This window comes from Rhincodon typus, chromosome 33, assembly GCF_021869965.1.
Source record: "Rhincodon typus isolate 14 chromosome 33, sRhiTyp1.1, whole genome shotgun sequence".
NCBI lineage: Eukaryota > Metazoa > Chordata > Chondrichthyes > Orectolobiformes > Rhincodontidae > Rhincodon > Rhincodon typus.
Window position 1 is genome coordinate 592,954 of NC_063364.1, and position 24,184 is coordinate 617,137.

Consider the following 24,184-nt stretch of genomic DNA (forward strand, 5'->3'; position numbering starts at 1 on the left):
CAGAACATAACCTCTTGTTTCTATGTTGTTCTGTGCAAAAGCAACTCAGTTCATCTCAGTCACCCCACCCTTTCCCTTAGTTCTGAAATTGTTTTCTCCTCAGATTATCATCCAATTCTGTTTAGAAAGCCACAAATGAAACTACCTCCATATCCTCTCAGGCAACGTATTCCAGATCCTAACCAATCACTGCATGAAACCGTATTCCCTTGTCACAGAATCACTGATTATACAAGAAGTCCTTCAACTCATTGAGTCTGCACAACTAAAAGTGTACTAAATATACACTAGTCCTTCATCCTCCTTCTCCTGAGCGAAGTCAGATGTGAAGTACTCATTTAACACTGTACCAATGCCCTCCCGCTCCGCACACAAATTTCCCCCTTGGTCCCCAGTGGGCCCTACACCTAAGCTGGTTATTCTCCTCCCTTAATATATTTGTAGAGGGATCTGGAACTCTCCCTAATCTTGCCTACTGAAATTTTTTTGCCACCTCTTTGCTCTCCTAATTGCTTTCTTAAGATCCCCTCTGTACTTTCTATACTCCACTATGGCATCCGTTGATTCACTCTCTTTGTCCCTGTTATATAGCTCTCTTTTTCTTTTTATCCAGTCCTCAAAATTCCTAGATGTCTAGTTTTCTCCAGGCTTGTGCTCCCACATTTCACCTTTAAAAGGAACACACTGAGCATGTACTCTCCCCAATTTCTTTTTGAACACCTCCCACTTTTCTGCTTTAGATTTACCCTCAAGTAGCTGTTACTAGTCTACTTTGGTGAAATCCTTCCTTATTTTAATAAAATATGCCTTGAGGCATATTCTTTGCAAATTTTCTTTCTCCCTTTCCATAACATACTTAAAACACATGGCATTGTGGTTGCTATCACCAAAATCCTCCCCCACTAGTCCAAAGATGCACAGGTTAGGTGGAATGACCATGCTAAACTGCCCACCGTGTCCAGGGATGTGTAGGTTAGGTAGATTAGCCATGGGAAGTGCAGTGCTACAGGGATAGGGTGGATGGTGGTGAGAGTCTGGGAGGATGCTTTTCGGTAAGTCGGCACGGACTTGTGGGGCTGAATGGCGGTTTCCAAACTGTAGGGATTCTTTGAACTACCACTTCTACCAGCTGCTTGGCTTAATTCCCCAGAATTAGGTTCTGCACTGTATTGTCCCTTGTAGGACCATTCACATGCTGGTATAAAAAGCTCTCCTGAATACATTTCAAGAAATCTGCTCCCTCTAATCCCTTTATCCTATGACTATCTCAATTAATGTTGGGTAAATTGAAATCCCTTAATATAACCATCCTATTATTTTCACACACCTCAGTGAAAATGTCTAAATATCTGATGTTCAACTGCCCACTGACTGTTTGGGGGCCTAGAATTCTTTCATAACAGTGTGACTGCCCCCTCTTTAATCCTGAGGTCTACGCGCAAGGCTTTTGATGACCCTTCCAAGATATTGTCCCTCCTTACTGCAGTAACTGACTCCTCAACTAATAATGCAATACCACTTCCTGTTTTACACCCTGCCCTGTCCTGGCTGAAGACTCTATAATCCAGAATGTTGACTGTCGGTCCTTTGTACCTTTCTTAACCAGATCTCTGTGGTGACAACAGCATCACAATTTCATGTTTCAATTCACACCCTAAACTCATCTGTCCTACCTATATTTTTGCCATTCACCTTAAATTTCAAGTTTTCTGCCGGTGGAATATTTGCTTCCTAGTGACTGATACTACACAACGTATGATTTCGAGCAATTCTATAAAATCCCCCCTTGACCTTCTCATCTCTCAGGACAGCATCCCCAGACTTTCCAATTTATCCATGTAGCAAAAGTTCCCTAATCCCAGAACCACTCTTCTGAATCTTCATATGCATGTTTTAATATCTTAATATCATTTCTTACAGTATGTCCAGAATTGATTAAAGCGCTCTAGTTAAGGCTGAATTCTGTTTTAAAGGTTCATCTTATCTTCCTTCCTTTTGCACAGTACAATCCTTTTAATGAATTCCAGGTACTCATCTGCCTATTTATCTACTTTGTCAAACTGCCCTGTCACCTTCAATGACTAGTGCACCCTAGATGGATATTGCCTTCTATATTTTATTTTGTTCTCCTTGGTCTGCCCATCAAAATGAATCACTTCAGTTGTCTGCATTGAATTTTACATAAAATGTTCCGCCAGGCTATCTTATGTTCTCTGGACATTTATCCCTACCTCCTCACAGTTCATATTATTTCCATGGTTTGTCATATGCAGATTTTGAAATGGTACCCTATACAGATAAGCCTAGTTCATTAACATACCATAAATCATGTTGGAGAATTCGACCTAGCATGTAGCACAACACCATCTTTTCAGTGCCAGAAATCATGTTTAGCTCTATACTTGGTACATAAATCAACTCCTCTTTCTGTTAAAAAACACTATACTCACATTAGGCTCAATTTTAAACTTTCCATATAATTCTTTATTCACGCTATAAGTCAAAACAAGGGATTAAGCATGTTTATGAATTTAGATACGTCTACATAGAACATGCAACAAAACAATAAATAGAGACTGATTCTCTGGAAAAAGAATTAAAAATGAAGCTAGCCTCAAGCTAAATGTCTTAACAGGGCTAACATAGCATTTCTTTGCTACGTAACTAATATGATATGTTAAATGAAAGATTGATGGTAGAATAGAGGTAGAATGAATCCATACTGAAGTTGATGCTCAAGACCAAAAGCACAATACAATCAGGGGTCACTAACCAGCTAATCAGAATTAACATATGGAATAAGTCCCTTAAAATCATCAGGATTGTTACATGACCATCAAGAATTCAATGTTGTTTAATCAGTCAAATCAAGCCTGAGTCCAATAAAGTTTTCAGATTAATCTTACTGAACTAAAACGTCCAGTCTTGCAGCAGAAAACCATGACCGCTTACAGGCTACCAAAAGATCTTGATACCAATATCACCAGTTTTCAGGGACTCATGATCAGACAGTGGCAAATAAAAACATCTGAGTACTCATTATGTCACATCTGCAAAGTGCATGAATTTTGAAATGCCCAACAGTCAAATTGTGGAGTGGAAAGGTTCCAGAACAGTTCAAATGAAAATGACAGGACATGAGAAGACAGGATTCAGTGTTAGCAGCTTGCACAGCCAACTCAACAATATTAAGGCTTCTGGTAAGTTACAAACATAAAGAAGACAAGCAGGTGTAGGCAGGTAGAGCAGGAGTTCCCTGTGGTCAACCCCCTTTCAAACTGATGTACCGTGTTGGATACTGTCATGGAGGATGGCCTCTCAGGGGAAAGCAGAAACAGCTAAGTCTGTGGCACCATGGTTGGCTCTGCTGCACTGCAGGAGAGGAAAAAGACTGGAGGGCTTTAATGATAGGGGACTCAATTATAAAGGGGACTGACAAACAGTTCTATGCTCAAAAATGACACACTCAAATGGTATATTACCTCCCTGGTGCAGCATCAGGGATGTCTCAGAGCGGCTACATGCATTCTGAAGAGGGAAGATGAATGTCAGTGGTACATATCGGTACCAACAACATGGGTAGAAACAGATATAAGATCCTGCAATAGGAATTTAGAGAGTTAGATAGTAGTTTAAAGGAGATATCATCTTGACTTGTGACTTTTGACTATTCTTCTAGACAATGAAGGCTATTTGTTTGCATACCAGAAGGCCACATATTTCAGCATCTGATTGGGGGAAAAGGGAGCCTAAGAGGTCCAACAACATGCTAACCATTATGACATATAAAGCTTTTTTGAAGCTATCAGGTCTATCTTCAGTGCAAGGTGAAATGGACAAAATTCCCTCTACAAGATGAAGTTTCTCTTAAGAAAGCTGATGCCATCCATCAAAGTAGGAAAGAACAATTTCAACAACTAATCAGCTGTGAATCCATTGTGACAGCTGATACTCTCCAAGCTATCCTCCAGTATCTTATGGTAAAATAATTGAATGAACCACCATCCCTTGAAAAACTGCAAGGGGCAATCAAGCAGCTGGAATACAACAAAGCCCGAGGGTAAAAAGGTATTCTAGCTAAAGGCTTTTGATCACATCAAGACTCCATTCACTCCTCCTATGGATTTGTGAGGATACAGAAGATCCCCCAACATCATAGTACAGTGGCTCAGCGGTTAGTACTGCTGCCTCACAGTGCCAGGGACCCGGGTTCGATTCCACCCTTGGGCAACTGTCTGTGTGGAGTTTACACATTCTGCCCATGTCTGTGTGGGTTTCCTCTGGGTGCTCTAGTTTCCTGTCATAGTCCAAAGACGAGCAGGTTAGGTGGATTGGCCATGCTAAATTGCCCATAGTGTCCAGGGATGTAGGCTAGGTGGATTAGCCATGGGAAATACAGGGTTACAGGGATTGAGGGGTAAGGGGGGGTGGGTTCTGGGTGGGATGCTCTTCCAAGGTTCAGTGTGGACTCAGTGGGTCAAATGGCCTGCTTCAATCACATTCTATGATTTTATGATCAACTTCAGAAATGTCACAATGGTAACTGTTTTGATGCTGTGGAAAGAATACGAAGCTGGTTTCAAGCTTTAAGCTTTCTTTTGTTATTCATGAACAGCATTTACTGCCCATCCCAGAGGGCAGTTAATAGTCAACCACATTGCTGTGGGTCTAGAGTCACATGTAGACCAGTCCAGGTAAGGATGACAGTTTCGTTCCTTAAAGGACATTAGTGAACCAGATGGGTTTTTTGTCAACAATCGACAATGGTCATCATTAGACTCTTAATTCCAGATTATTATTGAATTTAAATTCCATCATCTGTCATGGTAGGATTTGAACCCAGGTCCCCAGAACATTCCCTGGATCTCAGGGTTAACAGTCCAGTGATGATACCAATTGGCCATCACCTCCCCCGAACATTAAATAAATTGTCAAATAACTTTGCTGCAATTAAGAAATTGGATGCTAATGAAAAACTAATATGAGAATGGAGGAGGAATCTGCCTTGAAGAAGATGCACATATTCTTGCTTGTTGCAGAGAAAGTCCTGACTCGCATTCTCCCAAATCATCTACTTGTGGCTAAGAAAATCATCCCAAAGATAGTGTGGCTTTAGACCTTCCTAAGGAATTTCCAACATGGTCTTTGTTTTTCTTGGGCTTGTCTGGCAACATTCAGGACGTCAGCAACTCATCATTGCATTGATTGATCTGACCAGAGCAATGGACTCAGTAAATCATCAGCTTTGTAGACAGCACTCCAGAGATTTTGATGCCTAAGGAAGTTCATCAAATCCTGTAACTGCTTCATGATGATACAAATGCAATTGTGTTTCACGAGAGATCTGAAACAGATGCTTTCAAAATTTGATCAGACGTCAAGCAAGTCTCTCTGATAACCCCAAACTATTTACAATTCACCTGACAATGGCTATTCACCCTGTAAAAGGTCAACTGTCCACTGGTGTGCATATAAAATACTGCCTAGACAAAAACTCTTTCACCTCAGTCACTTCCATACTAAAATTAAACTGACAAACACTGACCTACATGAGATAACAAGGTGTAGCGCTGGATGGACACAGTAGGCCAAGCAGCATCAGAGGAGCGGGAAAGCTGACGTTTCAGGCCTAGACCCTTCTTCATTTCTGAGTTCCCTGATTGCGATCGTTGACCCAGTTCAATAATGAGGGTCCAGGCCGACAGGTATAAACAGGAGTGTCAGGGGTTCTGTTCACTCTCGGAGCTGGATCTGAGCTAGGTGAGTCAGTGTCGTGTACCAAGCCCGTGTAAATAAAAGGTGACTTGGTAAGTTATTTCAGTGGTGATAAGAGTGGGATCCAGGCCCAAGTTTGATGGGCGAAATTGCCAGAGAAAAATTCAACCTCATTGCTTCAATTAGAAAATGGCTCCTGAGTGAAGTCCTTAAAAAAAAACCTGGACATTTTTCAGGAAGATCTAGAAACTATCAAAAGGGCCAAGCCACCTTACATGCTGATCAAGAAGCAATTCCATGATTCTACAAGGCCTGCCCAGTGCCATTTGCCTCAAAATTAGACACAGAAATCAGGGCTGGGAAGTGAAGGAATCACCAAGCCATCAAACCACCAAATCATCAAAGTTTGCAGAATGGGCAGCCCCAGTTGTACCAATTGTGAAGCCTGATGGGTCAGTTCACCTTTGTAGGGATTTCAAACAAACAGTAAGACGCTTTTCACAGCTGAATAAATACCCAATCTTTTACACAGAGGACCTACATGCAAAACTGGTGGAGGAGCTGTCTTTCACAAAGTTGGATATGAGCCATGTATATCTGCAATTGCGAATGAAATGAGGATTCCCTGAAGTATGCTATAATTAATACCCATAAGGGTTTGTACCAATAGACCAAAATTCCATTTTGGGGTATCATCAGCCTGTGCCATTTTCAAGTGGATATAGAACATAGAACATAGAACATAGAACATAGAACATAGAACATAGAACATAGAACAGTACAGCACAGTACAGGCTCTTCGGCCCACGATGTTGTGCCGAACTTTTACCCGAAACCTAAGGTCTATCTAACCTCCACCGCTACCGTATACTATCATCCATATGCCTATCTAATAGCCGCTTAAATGTCTCTGGCTGTCTACTCTATCTATACCTCTGATCATTTTGTACACCTCTATCAAGTCACCTCTCATCCTATGTCGATCTAAAGAGAAAAGCCCTAGCTCTCTCAACCTTTCCTCGTAAGACCTTCCCTCCATTCCAGGCAACATCCTGGTAAATCTCCTCTGCACCTTTTCCAACACTTCCACATCTTTCCTGTAATGAGGTGACCAGAACTGGACACAATACTTCAGATGTGGTTGAACCAGGCTTTTGTATAGCTGAAGCATAACTTCACGGCTCTTGAACTCAATCCCTCTATTAATGAAAGTTAACACACCATACGCCTTCTTAACAACTCTATAAACCTGGGTGGCAGCTTTCAGGGAACTGTGGACATGAACCCCAAGATCCCTCTGCTCCTCCACACTGCCAACAATCTTTCCGTTAACCCTGTATTCTGCTTTCAAGTTTGTCCTTCCAAAATGAATCACCTCACACTTTTCAGGATTAAACTCCATCTGCCACTTCTCAGTCCAGCTCTGCATTCTATCAATGTCCCTTTGTAACCTAGAACAGCCCTCTGCACTGTCCACAACGTGACCCACCTTCGTATCGTCCGCGAACTTGCTAATCCACCCTTCTACTCCTTCATCCAAATCATTCACAAAAATCACAAATAGAAGAGGACCTAGAACAGATCCTTGTGGTACACCACTCGTAACTGAGCACGATGTTGAATATTTTCCGTCCACTACCACCCGTTGTCTTCTAAAGGTCAGCCAATTCTGAATCCAATCTGCCACATTTCCCCCTATCCCATGCCTCCTTACCTTCTGCATTAGCCTACCATGGGGAACCTTATCAAACACCTTACTTAAATCTATGTATACCATAGATCCACTGCTCCTCCTTCATCCACGTGTTTGGTCACCTTTTCAAAGAATTCAATAAGGTTTGTGAGGCATGATCTACCCCTCACAAATCCATGCTGACTATTGGATATGGAGCCATTTATCTAGATGACATGCTAATATTCAGGAACACCAATAAAGAGCATTTGGACATAGAACTTGGACATAGTGTTTAAATGATTCTCCAGGGTAGGTGAATGCCTTAGAAGGGAAAAATGTGTGTTCTAATCACTCCAAGTGACCTACTAGGACTGGAGAGTCAACAAAACCAGGTTACACCCATTGGAAGATAAAGTGAGAGCAATCAAAGGTACTCCAGCTCCCATGTCTAGACCAGAGCTTAGGTCTTTTCCTATTATGGAAAATTCACACATAACCTGGCCTCCATCATGGCTCTCTTACATCTGCTATTGAAAAAAGGATCAGCCTGGGAAATGGTCGCGTAGCCTTTAAGGAAGTGAAGAAGCAGCTATCATCATCTGTGGTGTTGGCCCACTATGATCCCAAGGGAGAGGTGCTGCTGACATGTGATGACTCCCCATATGGTACTCGGGTAGTGTTGGCTCATTGGTGGCCCAGTGGAGAGGTACACTATCACTCCCAGACTTTGGCCAATGCCGAACAAAAATACGTCCAAAAAGAGGAAGGTTTGGCCAGCATCTTCCACCAATACCTTTACAATAGTAATGGATCACAAACTCCTGTAAGAGCTACTTAAAGAAGACAAGGTAGTGCCGCCCAGACTTATTCTGAGTGCGTACAATTACAAATTAGAACACAGTCCGCGAGGCCAAGTGGCAAAAGCGGATGCATTGAGCGGTCTCCCACTGGTGAATACACCATCAGTGCTGCCGCCAATCTATTCTGATTTTAAACTTTCTGGACACCCTTCCAGTCACCACTGAAGATATCAGACTGCAGACACATAAAAGTCCCTTCCTAGCAAAATTCATACAGCTGGTGGTGTTAGGGAAACCAGAATTGAAACCTTTCTGGACCCGGAGAGACCAGATCACCGTACAGGACAGCATATTGTTATGGGGAGCAAGAATGATTGTCCCAAGCAAAGGTTGCCACCAGATACTGGCTCAACTCCACCAGGACCATCCAGAGGTTTCCAAAATGAAGATGTTGGCAAGAAGTTATGTCTGCTGGCCAGGATTGGAAGCTGACATAGCTACGTTGATAGGGCAGTGCCCAGAGTACCAACAAGGATAAACATTATCATCAGCAGCTCCTCAAATTTGGGGAATGGCTGGGTAAATCCTGGAGTCAGTTACGTGTCAACTATTCAGGTCCTTTCATGGAGTCTATATTCTCAGTCATTGTGGATGCCCACTCAAAATGGTTGGACATGCATAGAGTTCACTCATCAAATGTGGGGATGATGATTAAAAAGCTATGAACATATTCTGCAATACACAAACTCCTGGAGGTGTTGGTCACATACTATGGGCCATCATCTATCAACAGGGAATTCGAATATTTCCTAAACTGAATGGCATTCGACATGTAAGGACTGCTCCATACCATCCACCGTCCAATGGTCTAGCAGAAAGAGCAGTCCAAATTTTGAAGGCAGGCTTAAAGAAACAGCTTCACTCAATACCAAACTGTTTTGGTTCCTGTTTGAATATTGGACTACCCCTTGCACAACTACGGAACAACTCCAGCAGAGTTTCTAATGGGGAGAAAATTCAGCACCAGATTAGAACAAAAACAGAAGTTGCTGGAAAAGATCAGCAGGTCTGGCAACATATGTGAAGAAAAAATAATGCCAGACAAAAGACTTCCTCTAAGCAAGAGAGGGAGTTCACTTCAGGGGACAAAGTTTGGTATTGAAACCACAGTAATGGCCCTGCATGGGAAGAGGTTTGGTTGACACAAGATCAGGTCGCAAGATATACAAAGTTTGGAAGGAGAGGTGGTCCTGAACAAGCATGTGGACCACGTGAAAGCTGCAACTTTGCAAATAAGGCAGATGGAGAACATTCCTGGCCCCTCAAAACATCCTGCAAGACTGTCAGAACCCCTGGGTTCTCCCCCTCCGCCTAGCTTTGAAGAAGCCTCTGAGGACGAGATGGACATGGCAGATGTAGCAGCCATTGCTGCTGCCTAAAGAAGAGGAGGAATTTCTTCCGAGACACCCCAGATGCAAGAGGCAGGCCACACTCTGGTACATGCCACCAGTATCCAACGCAGAGCAGAGGAACCAGACCAGATGCACAAACGGCCCAGGGAGAGCTACAGAAATAAACAACAGGCCTACATCTTAGAACACGGAGAGGAACAGATGTAGTGAGAGTCATACAATTGTAGAGCTGTACAGCATGGAAACAGACCATTCAGTGCAACTCATCCATGACAACCAGATATCCTTAAATTAATCTAGTCCCATTTGCCAGCATTTGGCCCATATTCCTCTAAAGCCTTCCTATTCATATACCTATCCAGATGTTAAATGTTTTAAATGTTGTAATTGTACCTTCCTCCATCACTTCCTCTGACAGCTCATTCCATATATGCACCACCCCCTGCATGAATAAGTTGACCCTTAAGGTCCCTTTTAAATCCTTCCCCTCTCACCTTAAACCTATGCCCGCAACGTTTGGACTCCCCTACCCTGGAGAAAAGACCTTGGCTATAAATATAAACAGCAGTATCAGGGGTTCTGTTCACTCTAGCAGCCGACTCTGAGGAAGCCAGACCAGTGTCAAGTACTTATGTAGTGTAAATAAAGGGTGGCTTGGTGACAGGATTCCAGCTTTTGTAGAGTTATTTCAGGGGGCACCTCCTGCACACATAGTCAGTGAAGACAATGGTAGGGTCTGTGGCTCCCATGTGACAGCACACACATTCCACTTGGCTGCCCTCACCTGCCATGATTTAAAATTCTTTAGTCTTCCTTAAACTTCCTTAGCCGGCCTTAAACGTCCTTAGTCTTACCAGCTAATTTTGTCCCGAAAACAATTTCACACTTTTTAAAATAATTGCATTTAGGGAGAGTCGGAGGAGGTGATGGGTGTTTTGAAAAGCATTCAGGTAGACAAGTCCCAGGACCTGATGGGATCTATCCAGAATGCCGAGGGAGGCAGGTGAGGAAATTGCTGGGGCCTTGAATGAAATCTTTGTATCCTCTTTAGTCACAGAAGAGATTCCAGAGGACCGGATTGCCCTTTCATTCAAGAAGGGTGAGAGGGATAATTGGGTAAATTACAGGGCCACAGAGTCTTAATCAGTGATAGCCAAATTTCTGGAGAAGATTCTTAGGGATAGGATTTACTTACATTTGGAAAAGGATGGACTTATTAGTGATAGGCAGCACGTCTTTACATGGGGAAGGTTATATCTCACAAAAGATTGAGTTTTTGGAGGAAGTAACACAGCTAATTGATGAGGGTAGCGTGGTAGTCTTTGTCAATATGGATTTTAGCAGGCTGATTTAAAAGATGAAGTCATTTGTGATCCACATGAGCTAGTAAGATGGATACAGAACTGACTTAGATATAGAAGACAGAGTAGCAGTGGAATGGTGTTTTTTCTTACTGGAGACCAGTGGTGCTCCACAGAAATCAGTGCTCGGATCTTGTTTCTAATATAGCTAAATGATTTGGAGGGAAATGTAGCTGATCAGCTGATCTGATTAGTAGATTTGCAGTTGACACAAAGATTATGAGGATTGCTTGAGGATACAGCAGGATAGTCTGGAGACTTGGGCAGAGAAATGGCAGATGGAATTTAATCTGGACAAATGCCAGGTGATGCATTTTGGAAGATTTAATGCAGGAGGGAAGTATATAGTTAGTAGCAGCACTCTAGTTGTATCAACATACAGAGGCATCTGGTGTGCAGGTTCACAATTCCCTTAAAATTGGCAACACAAGTGGATAAGATGATTAAAAAGGCATATGGCATTGGTCAGGGCATTGAGTATAAAAGACAAGTCATGTTGCAGCTGTATAGAATATAAGTTAGGTCACATTTTGAATATTGTGTACAGTACTGGTAACCACACTCCCAGATGAATAGAACATAGAACTCTACAGAACAGGAACAGGCCCTTTGGCCCATGATGTTCTGCCAAACATGACGCCAAATTAAACTAATCCCTTCTGCCTACCCTTGGTCCATATCCCTCCATTCCTTGCATATTCATGTGCTTATTTAAAAGTCCTTTAAATGCCCCTATCATATCTGCTTCCACCACCAACCCTGGCAGCATGTTCCAGACTCTTACCACTCTATGTAAAAAAACTTGCCCCTCACATCTCCTTTGAACTTGCCCCTCTCACCTTAAATGCATGCCCCCTAGTATTAGACATTTCAACTCTGTGAAAATGATTCTGACTGTCAACTCTACCTATACATCTCATAATTTTATAGACTTCTATCAAGTCTTCCCTCAGTCTCCGCCACTCCAGAGAAAATAACACCAGTTTTTCTGACCACTCCTTATAGCTCATACCTTCTAATCCAGGCAGCATCTTAGAAAACCTCTTCTGCACCCTCTCCAAAGCCTCCACATCCTTCCTGTAATGTGGCAACCAGAATTAAATGCAATACTCTAAGTGTGGCCTAACCAAAGTCTTATAAAGTTGTATCCTGACTCTTGTGCTCAATTCCCTGACCAATAAAGGCAAGCACGCCATATGCCATCTTTACTTTTGTGGCCACTTTCAGGGAGCAATGGACTTGAACCCCAAGATCCCTCTGTACATCAATTCTGTTCAGGGTCCTGCCATTAACTGTATAGTTTTCCTTAACATTTGATCTCCCAAAGTGCAGCACCTCACACTTACCCGGATTAAACTCCATCTGCCACTTCTCCGCCAATATCTGCAACTGATCTATATCCCACTGTATCTTTGACAACATTCTATACCATCGGCAATTCCACCAATCTATGTAGCATCTGCAAACTTACCAACCCACTCATCTACATTTTCATTGAAGTCATTTATATATATCACAAACAGCAGAGGTCTGGGATGCGGTCGAGGGAGGGGAGATTTTGAAGCTTGCCGACCGCATCCCAACACCAGCCCAGCTTGTCCCCGCCTCCCTAACCTGTCCGTCCTACCTCCCACCTATCCACTCCTCCCACCTCAAGTCCCACCTCCACCTCCTACCTACCAGCCTCATCCCACTTCCTTGATCTGTCCGTCCTCCCTGAACTGGCCTATCCCCACCCTAACTCCCCACCTACACTCACCTTTACTGGCTCCATCCCCGCCTCTTTGACCTGTCTGTCTCCTCTCCACATATCTGCTCCTTTATCCATTTTCCATCCGCCTCCCCCTCTCTCTCTATTAATTTCAAAATCCCCTTCCCCTCCCCCATTTCTGAAGAAGGGTCCAGACCTGAAACATCAGCTTTCCTGCTCCTCCGATGCTGCTTGGCCTGCTGTGTTCATCCAGCTCTACATCTTGTTATCTCAGATTCTCCAGCATTGGCAGTTCCTACTATCTCTGAATTATATCTTGTTGGATTGTTTGCGAGAACAATGAGGGAGGGTTAAATAGAGTAGCAGGGAGGCAAAAGTGAGGGAAGCAAGGATAGAAATGAATGCCAAAACAAAGTTGCTGGAAAAGCTCAGCAGGTCTGGCAGCATCTGTGAAGGAGAAAACAGAGTTAACGTTTCAGGTCCGGTAACCCTTCCTCAGAACTGATGGTGGCTGGGAAAACGTCAGTTTATATGCAGAAAATAGGGAGGTGGGTGGGGTAGGGCGTAAATGATAGGATAGAGTCCAAAGAGACAGAAAGACAGTTGGACAGACAGAGGAGTTGCTAACGATCAGGCTGGGAGAGTGAATAGTTGTTAATGGGGACTGTTAGTGACTAACAACAGGGGGTGTGTAGTGGCAGGCTATGTGGTAACAATGCCTGGTGTGTGGGATGGGGGGCTGGGACATGGGAGAATTTAGGCCCTAAAATTATTGAACTCAATATTGAGTCCGGAGGGCTGTAGGGTCCCCAAGCGGAAAATGAGGTGTTGTTCCTCCAGCTTGCGCTGGGCTTCACTGGAACACTGTAGCAAGCCGGAGACAGACATGTTGGCCTGGGAGCAAGGACCGCCACCCTTCAATGCACCACCTTGCTCCCTGGCCAACATCTCTGTCTCCAGCTTGCTACAGTGTTCCAGTCCAGCCTTGACGTCAAGGGCTCTCATTCTCACCTCACCAGGGGAATTCAGCTCTTTTGTCCACATTTGGACCAAGGCTGTAATGAGGTTAGGAGCTGAGTGGCTGTAGCAGAACCCAAACTGGGCATCACACAGCAGGTTATTGTTGAGCTGGTGCTGCTTCAAAGCACTGTTGATGACACCTTCCATCACTTTACTGCTGATCGAGAGTAGACTGAGGGGTCGGTGATTCGGCTGGGTTGGATTTGTCCCACTTTATAGGTACAGGACATACTTAGGCAAATTGTGGCGTAGATTGTGTTGCAGCTGTGCTGGAACAACTTGACTAGGGTAGCGGCAAGTTCTGGAGCACAAATCTTCAGTACTATTGCCAGAATATTGTCAGGGTCCATAGCCTTTGCAATATCCAGCGTCTTCAACCATTTCTCGATATCACGTGGAGTGAATCAAATTGGTTGAAGACTGGTATCTGTAATGCTGTGGACCACTGGAGGGGCCGAACTGGACTATCCAGTCGACTCTTCTGGCTGAAGATTTTTGCTAATGCGTCAGCTTTATCTTTTGCGCTGACATGCTGGATACTTCCATCATTGAGGATGGGGAGATCTGTGGAGCCTCCTCCTCCATTGAATTAATTGTCCACCAACATTCATGACTGGACCTGCCAGGACTGCAGACTTAGATCTGATCCTTTCATTGTGGATCGCTGAGTGCTGTCTATCACTTGCTGCTTTCACTGTTTGGCGTGCAAGTAGTCCTGTTTGGTAGTTTCACCTGGTTGACACTTCATCTTCAGGTGTTCCTGGTGCTGCTCCTGGCATACCCTTCTGCACTCTCCATTGAACCAGTGTTGATCCCCTGGCTTGATGGTAATGGTTGAGTGGGGGATATGCCGGGCCATGAGGCTACAGATTGTGCTGGAGTACAGTTCTGCTGCTGTTGATGACCCACTGCACCTCATGGATGCCCAGTCTGGAGTTGCTAGATCTGATCAAAGTCTGTCCCACGTAGGACGGTGATAGTGCCACACAACATGGTGGAGGTTATTCTCAGTGCAAAGTCGGGACTTCGTCTCCACAAGGACTGGATGATGATCACTCGTACTGATACTGTCATGGACAGATGCATCTGCAGCCAGCAGATCAGTAAGGATGAGGTCAAATATGTGTCTCCCTCTTGTTGGTTCCCTCATCACCTGCCACAGATCCAGTCTATTTATGTCCTTTAGGATCTAATCAGCTCGATCTGTAATACTGTCGCCAAGCCATTCTTGGTGGTGGCCACTGAAATCCCCCACCCAGTGTACATATTGTGCCCTGGCCATCCTCAGAACTTCCTCCAAGTGTTGTTCAACATGGAGAAGTACCGATTCATCAGCTGAGGGAGAATGGTATGTGGTAATCAGCAGGAGGTTTCCTTGTCCATGTTTAACCTGTAGCCAAAAGATGTCATGGGGTCCAGTGTCAATGTTAAGGACTCCCAGGGTAACTCCCTCTCGACTGTATATCACTGTGGCGCCACATCTGCCAGGTCTGTCCTGCCAATGGGACAGGACATATCCAGGGAAGGTGCTGGTGGTGGCTGGGACATTGTAAGATATGATTCCATGAGTATGATAATGTCAGGCTGTTGCTTAACTAGTCTGTGAGACAGCTCTCCCAATTTTGGCACTAACCCCCAGTTGTTAGTAGGAGGGCCCTGTAGGGTTGACAGGGCTGTTCATGCCATTTTCCAGTGCCTAGGTCGCTGCCAGGTGATCTGTCTGGTTTCATTTCTTTGAGACTTTGTAGTGATTGGTACAATGAGTGGCTTGCTAGGCTACTTTAGGACAGTTAAGAGTCATCCACATTGTTGTGGGCCTGGAGTCACATATAGGCCGGACCAGGTGAGGATGGCAGATTTCCTTCCCTGCAAGACATTACTGAACCAGATGGGTTTTTTCTGACAATCGACAATGGGTTCACGGTCATCATTAGATTCCTAATTCCACATTTTTTTATTGAATTCAGATTCCATCATCTGTTGTGGTGGGATTCGAACCTGGCTCCCCAGAACATTAGCTGAATTTCTGGATTAATAGTCTCGCGATAATACCACTAGGCCATCGCCTACCCCTATTGCTAACAAATAAGGATACTCAACAATCAATCAACTTCATGTTAATCATTAGTGTTAATAACCAAATAATAATTTGTTGGACCAGACTGGAATGGACTGGGCAGCTCTTCTAACTGGTGCTGTCTGCCTCTGGTCCTAGTGCAGTTCAGGTGAAGATCATCTCAACAACGGAGCTTCCACCTCCCCCAGTACTGGTGCTAGTGCCCCATGAACTGAAACTGGCTGCTCATATTTCCTAAGTAAAACATCTAGTCTAGTAGTTTTGGCTTTCATTGGCAGGGGAATTGAGTTTAAGAGCCATGAAGTTATGCTGCAGCTCTATAAAACTCTGTTTAGACTACACTTGGAAGATTGTGTTCAGTTCTGGTCACCTCATTATAGGAAAGATGTGGAAGCTTTAGAGAGGGTGCAGAGGAGATTTACCAGGATGCTGCCTGGACTGGAGGGCAGATCTTATGAGGAAAGGTTGAGGGAACTAGGGCTTTTCTCATTGGAGCGAAGAAGGATGAGAGGTGACTTGATAGACGTGTACAAAATGATGAGAGGCATAGGTAGTCAGAGACTTTTTCCCAGGGCGGAATTGACTATTACGAGGGGGCATAATTTTAAGGTGATTGGAGGAAGGGAGAGGGGAGATGTCAGAGGTAGGTTCTTCACACAGAGATTTGTGGGCATGTGAAATGTGCTGCTGGCAGTGGTAGTGGAGTCAGATACTTTAGAGACTTTTAAGCGACTCTTGGATAGGCACATGGAGGATAGTAAAATGTAGGCTATACAGGATAGATTGATCTTAGTAGGATAATAGGTCGGCACAACATCATGGGCCAATGGGCCTGTACTGTGCTGTACTGTTCTATGCTCTATGTTCTTTGTTCTACGATACCACGCAGTTAGCATCTATGTGGATCCTCCCTATACCACTGTAAGTTCCTCTTCAGCCCAGAATAGATGTCCCATATCCTGACACTGGAGGTTGGAATCTTGATCTTTACTCTCATTTTCAATTGCAACCTCATGAATTAAACATGAGGGAAAGCATGAGATAAAGGTAGAGGTTATGGAAAATTAAATTCAACTTATATAATATTTCGTATGTATATATCACAAAGCAGTACACAGAGATATACAAAAACAATGATGCTGAGCCAAAGTCACACCATCTCAAAGGGCAGCTTGACTTTCTGGGAAATAATTGCAGCTCACTGTATGATCCCACCTCCCCCCGACCCCCCCACTCTGCCCCAGGATAAAAGGTAACTTCCCACCAATGTAGTCATTCTCACTCGAACAGGATGATCTTCCATTTTCAGATTTACTTACTTTGTTTTCACATGACAACTTGGCACCAACATTGACCAGTGTTCGAAGAATCCGCAGATGACCAAACCAGGCGGCCAGAAGCAGAGCATTCATCCCAAACTATAGAAGCAAACATGCATAACTCAAGTAAATGGGATCATCAAAACTCTGGCACATTTACACTGGGATCGATGCATTTACAGATTCACAATGGTCAGAATTAATTCATTTCTTATCTCATTGCAAAATAGTAGACTCTTTATTCTGTGGCTATTCCCCCGTGTTCAAAATTCCCCAGCCAGAGAACACTCTGCCAGCATGTACTCTGACAAGCACTTTCAGAAAGCTGCATACTTCAGTGAGATTACTGCTCATTCTTCTAAACTATAAAGTAATAAACCCAATTTACAAAGCCATTCAAAAACTGACAACACTCTCACACCAGACCAAACCTTTTAAACCTCCTTTGTACGGTGTGCATGTCTTCAAAATTGACATCAAACAGTACTGAATCACTCCAAAAGTGCTCTTATCAAAGCCCTGCACAATGCCAAAAGCATCCTTATTTTCATATTCCAATAATCTTCTAATCCACACCATGCCATTTGCCTTCCTAATTAGTTGCGACATGGAGTCACTGAGTAATACAGCACAGGAAAGGAACTTCAACCCATGAAGTCCATACCAACCTATCCACACCAATCCCATTTTCCAGCACTGTGCCTTGAATGTTATGACTTTTCCAGTGCTAATCCACATACGTTTTATAGGTTTTGAAGTAACCTGCCTTAACTACGCTTCTAGACATTGCATTCTTGATTCGCACCATCTCCCCGGTGAAAATATTTTTCCCTAAAACCCCTCTAAACCTCCAGCTGTTCGCCTTGAAATTATACAGCCTCATTATTGACCATTCAACTAATGGAAACAGCTACTTCCTATCCATCCTGTCCATGTTCCTCATAATCTTGTACCTCTCAATCAGGTCCCCTCTCAGCAAACTCTGCTCTAAAGAAAACAACCTGACCCTATCCAGCCTTTCCTCATAGCTAAACTGCCTCATTCCATGCAACATCCTGCTGAAACTCCTCTGGCCCCTCCACTGTGATCACATCCTTCCTGTGGTGAGGCAGTTAAAGCTGGCCTCTACACTCCAGTTTTGTACAGCTTCAACATAACCTTCCTCTTATAATCCATGCCACAACAGATAAATACAAATGTCTCAATTGCCTTTCTAACTACCACATTTACTTTTCATACAATCCTTTCACAGAATCCCTACAGTGTAGAAACAGGCCATTCGGCCCAACAAGTCCACACTCCGAAGAGCATCCCACCCAGACCCATTCCACTAGTCTAACCCACCTAACCTAAACATCCCTGAACACTACGGGCAATTTAGCATAGCCAATCCACCTACAATGCACATCTTTGGAATGTGGGAGGAAACCCACGCAGACACGGGGAGAATGTGCAAACAGACAGTCGCCTGAGGCTGGAATCGAACCCGGGTCCCTGGCACTGAGCCACCATACCTGCCACCTACAAAGATCTGGTTCAAGTACTGTAAGATCTCTGTTCCTCTGAGCTTCCTAGTGTCCTATCATTCGGTGTCCATTGCCTTGTTTTGTTACTTCCTCCAACATGCATATCCTGTTGGAGGTCAGTCTTCTCAGCTCCAGGAAATTTTTTCAGGTCTTCCTCAGGATAGCATCCTAGCATCCTAGGTCTTCAGATGCTTCATCAATATCCTTGCCCCATCATAATGTCAAAACTTGGGATTTGCCCTGATGATGACACAATGTTCAGCACCTTTTGCAACTCTTCAGATACTGAAACAGTCCATTCTCAAGTGCAACAAGGTCTGGACAATATCCAGGCTTGAATTGACAAGTGGCAAGTAACATTTTAATTATAGAATCCCTGCCGTGCAGATAGAGACCATTTGACCTATCGAGTCTGCACCAACTCTCCGAACAGCATCCCAAACTGAACCACCTTTAAACCTTTCACGCTGCATTTACCATATCTAATCCACCTTTTCTGCACATCCCTGAACACTATGGAGCAATTTAGCATGGCCAATCCACATAACCTGCACATCTTTCAACTGTGAGAGGAAACCGGAGCACCCAGTGGAAACCCATGTAGAGACAGTCAGAAGCTGGGGCGCAAGACATGAGAAGATAGAAAAGGTGTGTAAGTTTCACCATTTCCTTCCCCCACCACTTTCTAGTTTAAAGTCCTGTTGACCAGCCTATTTACCCTCTTCGCTCGAACATTGGTCACAGCTCGATTCAAGTGAAGACTGTCCCAATAGTACAGATCCCTCCTGTTCCAATACTGATGCCAGTGCCCCATGAAAAGGAACCCCTCTGTCCCACACCACTCTGTTAGCCACGTGTTTACTTCCCTTATTCTGATGTCCTATGGCAATTAGCATGTCGCTCGGGCAGTAATCCAGAGATTATAACCCTTGAGGACCTGTTCTTTAATTTGGTTCCTAGCTCCTGATAATCTCTGAACAGGTCCTCTTTCCTAGTCTTACCTATGTTGTTTGTTCCGGCATGGACCACAACAACTGGATCCTCCCCCTCCCACTCCAATATCCTTTCAAGCCGGTCAGAGATATCTCTTACCCTGGCACTGGGCAGGCAACACACCATGCGAGACTCTCGATCCTGCTTACAAAGGATACTATCTATCCCCCTGATTATAGAATCCCCTACAACTACCACCTGTCTTTTTGCACCCCTCTCTGGAATGGTCTCCTGTACCACGGTGCAGTGGTCAGTTGGCTCATCCTCCCTACAGCCCTTTTCCTCATCCACGCAGGGAGCAAGTACCTCGTACCTGTTGGACAAGGTCAAGAACTGAGGCTCCTCTGTTCCTGACTACAGGATCCCTCTACCTGCCTCACTTACAGTCACACCCTGCTGTCCCTGGCCACTGACCAAATTTCAATTACTTAATCTACCAGCTGTGACTGCCTCCTGAAACAAATCGTCCAGGTACTTCTCCCCCTTCCAGATGTGCCACAATGTTTGAAGCTCCAATTGCAGCTCATCAACTCTGAGCCGAAATTCCTCGAGCAACCAGCACTTGCTGCAGATGTGGTCACTGCAGTTCGCAATGGGATCAGCCAGCTCCCACATCATACAGCTACAACACATCATCTGTCCAGCCATTTCTACATAGTTAATTACTTTAATTTATAGAATTTATTATAATGAGTTAATTAAATTTGTTGATACTTTCCTCCCTACGACAGCTTCCTGCCAAAAAAAAGGAAAAAAATTCCCTCTATTCTAGATTGCCAAAAGAATAAAAAAAAACTTACCTTACCTCCCGACCCTCCACACAGTCTTTTTTTTTGGTTAGAGGAGGAGGATGGGTGGGAGACATGACACGTGTAGTTTTTCAGGTTTAGACAATGCCCGAGTATAATAGTTCACTTCCCGGCTCGTGCTCTCACCACTCCCGCCGCTCAAATCAAGAAGGCCGCTGACTCACGAGGTAAGTTTTTATAAGGAAAGTGTTACCTTCCCGGCTGCCCCCGGCTCGCGCTGTCACCACTCCCGCTGTTCGAATCAGTCACCCAAGGCTGAATTTGAACCAGGGTCCCTGGTGCTCTGAGGCAGCTGTGTTAACCACTATGCCACAGTGCGACTGTGCTTCCCATACAAATGCCAGGCAATGACCATGTCCAGTAAAGACAATCTAACCACTGACCCTTGACATTCAATAAGTCACCCAGTAACAACATCCTGGGGTTACTCCACTGGACTCGCCAAATAAATACAATGGCTGTAACAGCAGGTCACAGACTAGTAATACTATGGTAGTACTCTCCTCCTGACTTCCCAAAACCTTCCACCATCTACAAGGCACAATTCAGGAGTGTAATGGAATGCTCCCAACTTGCCTGGATGAAGCTCCAACAAAACTCAAGAAGCTTGACACCATCCAGGACAAAGCAGCCTGCTTAATTGGCACCACATGCCAAAGAACTGACACTCAGTAGCAGATGTATGTACTATCTACAAGGTCCAATGCAGAAATTTGCCAAAGATCCTTAGATAACACCTTCCAAACTCATGACCACTTCCACCGAGAAGGACAAGGGCAGCAGATAGTTGGGAACACCCACCAGCTGCAAGATCCCCTCCCAAGATCTCGAGCCACTCAACATCCTGACTTCTCATGAGCATAGCATGCAGCCACAGTAGAATCATAGAATCCCTACAGTGCGGAAGCAGATTATTCGGCCCAGCAAGTCCACACCGACCCTCTGAACAGCATCCCGCCCAGACACACCCCCCCACCTACCATACACCTGCATTTCCCATGGCTAATTCACCTAGCCTGCACATTTCTGGAAACTACGGGAATTGGAAATATATCATTATTCCTTCACTGTCACTGGGTCAAAAATCCTGGAATTCACTCCCTAAAGGGATCATGGGGCTACCTACAGCATGCAGTCTGCAGAAGTTCAAAAGGGCAGCTCACCACCATCTTCTCAAGGGCAACATGGGCAATAAATGCTGGCTAGCCAGCAATGCCCATGTCCCATTAGTGAATTTAAAAAAGTTCACTCTTTAGGATTAAATTCCATCTGCCACTGAAATGCTCATCTGACCACATCTTCCTGCAAACTAAGACTTTCCTCCTTAGTATTAACCACACGGCCACCCTTGTGTCATCCACAAGCTTACTTATCATCCCACTCCCATCCTTGAATCACTCCCGCCCCCAATTTCTGATGAATTTTCTGATGAAGGGTCTAGGCCCGAAACGTCAGCCTTCCTGCTCCTATGATGCTGCTGGGCCTGCTGTGTTCATCCAGCTCTGCACCTTGTTATCTCAGAGATCCCTGCAGTATGCCACTAGATGGCAGCCTCCAGTCAGACAAACTACTATTCAGAATGGTAAGAGCTGCCAATGCTGGAGTCAAAGATCACAGTGTGGAGCTGGAGGAGCACAGCAGGCCAGGCAGCCTGAACCAGGGTCCCGGCCCAAAACGTCAACTTTCCTGCTCCTCTGATGGTGCCTGGCCTGCTGTGCTCCTCCAGCTCCACACTGTGTTATCAGCCTTCTACTACTACCTTCTGTCTCCTGCCACTAAGCCAATGTTGGATTCAACTTGCCAGGTTACTTTGAGAATTCCATGTGATTTTACCTTCTTTAGCAGCCTCCCAAAAGGGATCTCATCAAACTATACTACTCTGATATAGATACTTGGTCACCTCCTGTAAAAATTCCATCAGATTTGTTAGGCATGATCTCCTTTGACATACTGATTACAAAAACATAGACACACAAAAGATAGGAGCAGGAGTAAGCCTTTTGACCCTTCAGCCTGCTCGATGATCAAGCTCAATACCGTAATCCTGCCCTGCCCACAAAGAGCCTGTACTGTGCTGTATTGTTCTATGTTCTATGTTCTATGAAACAGCTGAAGATGGTTAGGCCGAGGACACTACCCTGAGGAACACCTGCAGAGATGTCCCGAAGCTGAGATGATTGACCTCCAACAACCAACAATCTTTCGATCTGTCAGGTATGATTCTAATCCCCAGAGAGTTTGCCCATTGATTCCCATTGATTCCAGTTTTGCTAGGGCTCCTTGATGCCACAGTTGGTCAAATGTAGCCTTGATGTCAAGGGTTGTCACTCTCACCTCACCTCTGGAATTCAGCCCTTTTGTCCATTTTGGACCAAGGCTGTAATGAGGTCAGGAGCTGAGTGGCCCTGGCAGAACCCAAACTGGGCATCACTCAGCAGGTGATTGCCGAGCAGGTGCTGCTTCATAGCACTGCTGATGATACCTTCCATCACTTTACTGATGGTCGAGAGTAGACTGATGAGACTGTTAATTTCCGGGTTTAATTTGTCCTACATTTTATGTACAGCACATACTTGGGCAATTTTCCACATATAGATGCCGGTGTTGTCACTGATATTGAACAGCTTGGCTCAGGGAGATGCAAGTTCTGGAGCACAAGTTTTCAGTACTATTGCCAGAATGTTGTCAGGGCACGTAGCCTTGTGGCCTCACAATGCCCTGTATAATTGCAGCAAGACATCCTTGTTCCTGTCCTCAAATACTTTGGCTAGGAAGGCCAATATACAGTTCACCTTTACAGCCTGCCGCACTTGTGCACTTTGAGCAACTGGTGCATGACAATACTTAGGTCTCATTGAACATTACCCTCTCTCAATTTACAGCCTTCCAAATGATAATCTGCCTTCGAGTTTTTGCTACCAAAGTGGGTAACCTCATTTTATTCACATGATTCTGCATGAGCCATGCATTTGCCTGCTTAAGACAGTCTGTCCAAATCACACTGCAATATCTCTGCATCCTCCTCACAGCTCACCCTTCCACCCAGTTTTGTGTCATCTGAAAATTTTGAGACATTGGATTTAGCTCTCTAATCTAAATCATTAACATACATTGTGAACAGTTGAGGTCCAGTACAAATCCCTGCAGTATCCCACTAGTCACTGCCTGCCATTCCTGGGCTGCTTACCAATTTTCTACCCATCTCAATACACTATCCCCAAATCCAGGAGCTTTAATTTTACACATTAATGTCTTATGTGGAACTTTTGTTAAAAACCTTCCGAAAGTCCAAATAGACCACGACCACTGAGTCTCCAATCAACTTGATGAATTCCAGTAGATTTGTCAAGGATGATTTCCCTCTTGTAAATCCATATTAACTGTGTCTGATTCTGCCATTACTTTCTAAGTGCTCCACTATAGTGCTCTGATAATGGACTCTAGCATCTTACCCACTACTGATGACAGATTCACTGGTCTATAATTCCATGTTTTCTGTCTACCTGTTTTTAAACAGTGGGTTTATTAATGAAACTGATTAGTAGCCAATCAGTAGGAACTGTTTAAGAGTCCAAAGAATCTTGGAGGATGACCACCAATGCATCCACTATATACACAGCCACATCCTTGAGTATTCTGGGATGTAAATTATGAGGCTCTGGGGATTTATTAGGCTTCAATCCCATGAATTTCTCCAACACCATTTTTCTACTAATATCGATTTCCGTCAATTCCTCCCTCCCAATAAATCCTGTGTTCCCCATCA

At 44.3% G+C, this 24,184-nt stretch overlaps 1 protein-coding gene across 3 annotated transcripts in view; it reads right to left on the minus strand.

Annotated features, from left to right (window-relative positions):
- Positions 1 to 24,184, minus strand: part of ankdd1a (ankyrin repeat and death domain containing 1A) — a 187,113-nt gene that overhangs the window by 125,108 nt on the left and 37,821 nt on the right. For all 3 annotated transcript variants that reach the window (XM_048615945.1, XM_048615944.1, XM_048615943.1), the window contains exon 4: positions 17,091 to 17,189. In XM_048615945.1, the coding sequence (XP_048471902.1) occupies positions 17,091 to 17,189 (99 nt within the window). The remainder of the gene's footprint in view (positions 1 to 17,090; positions 17,190 to 24,184) is intronic.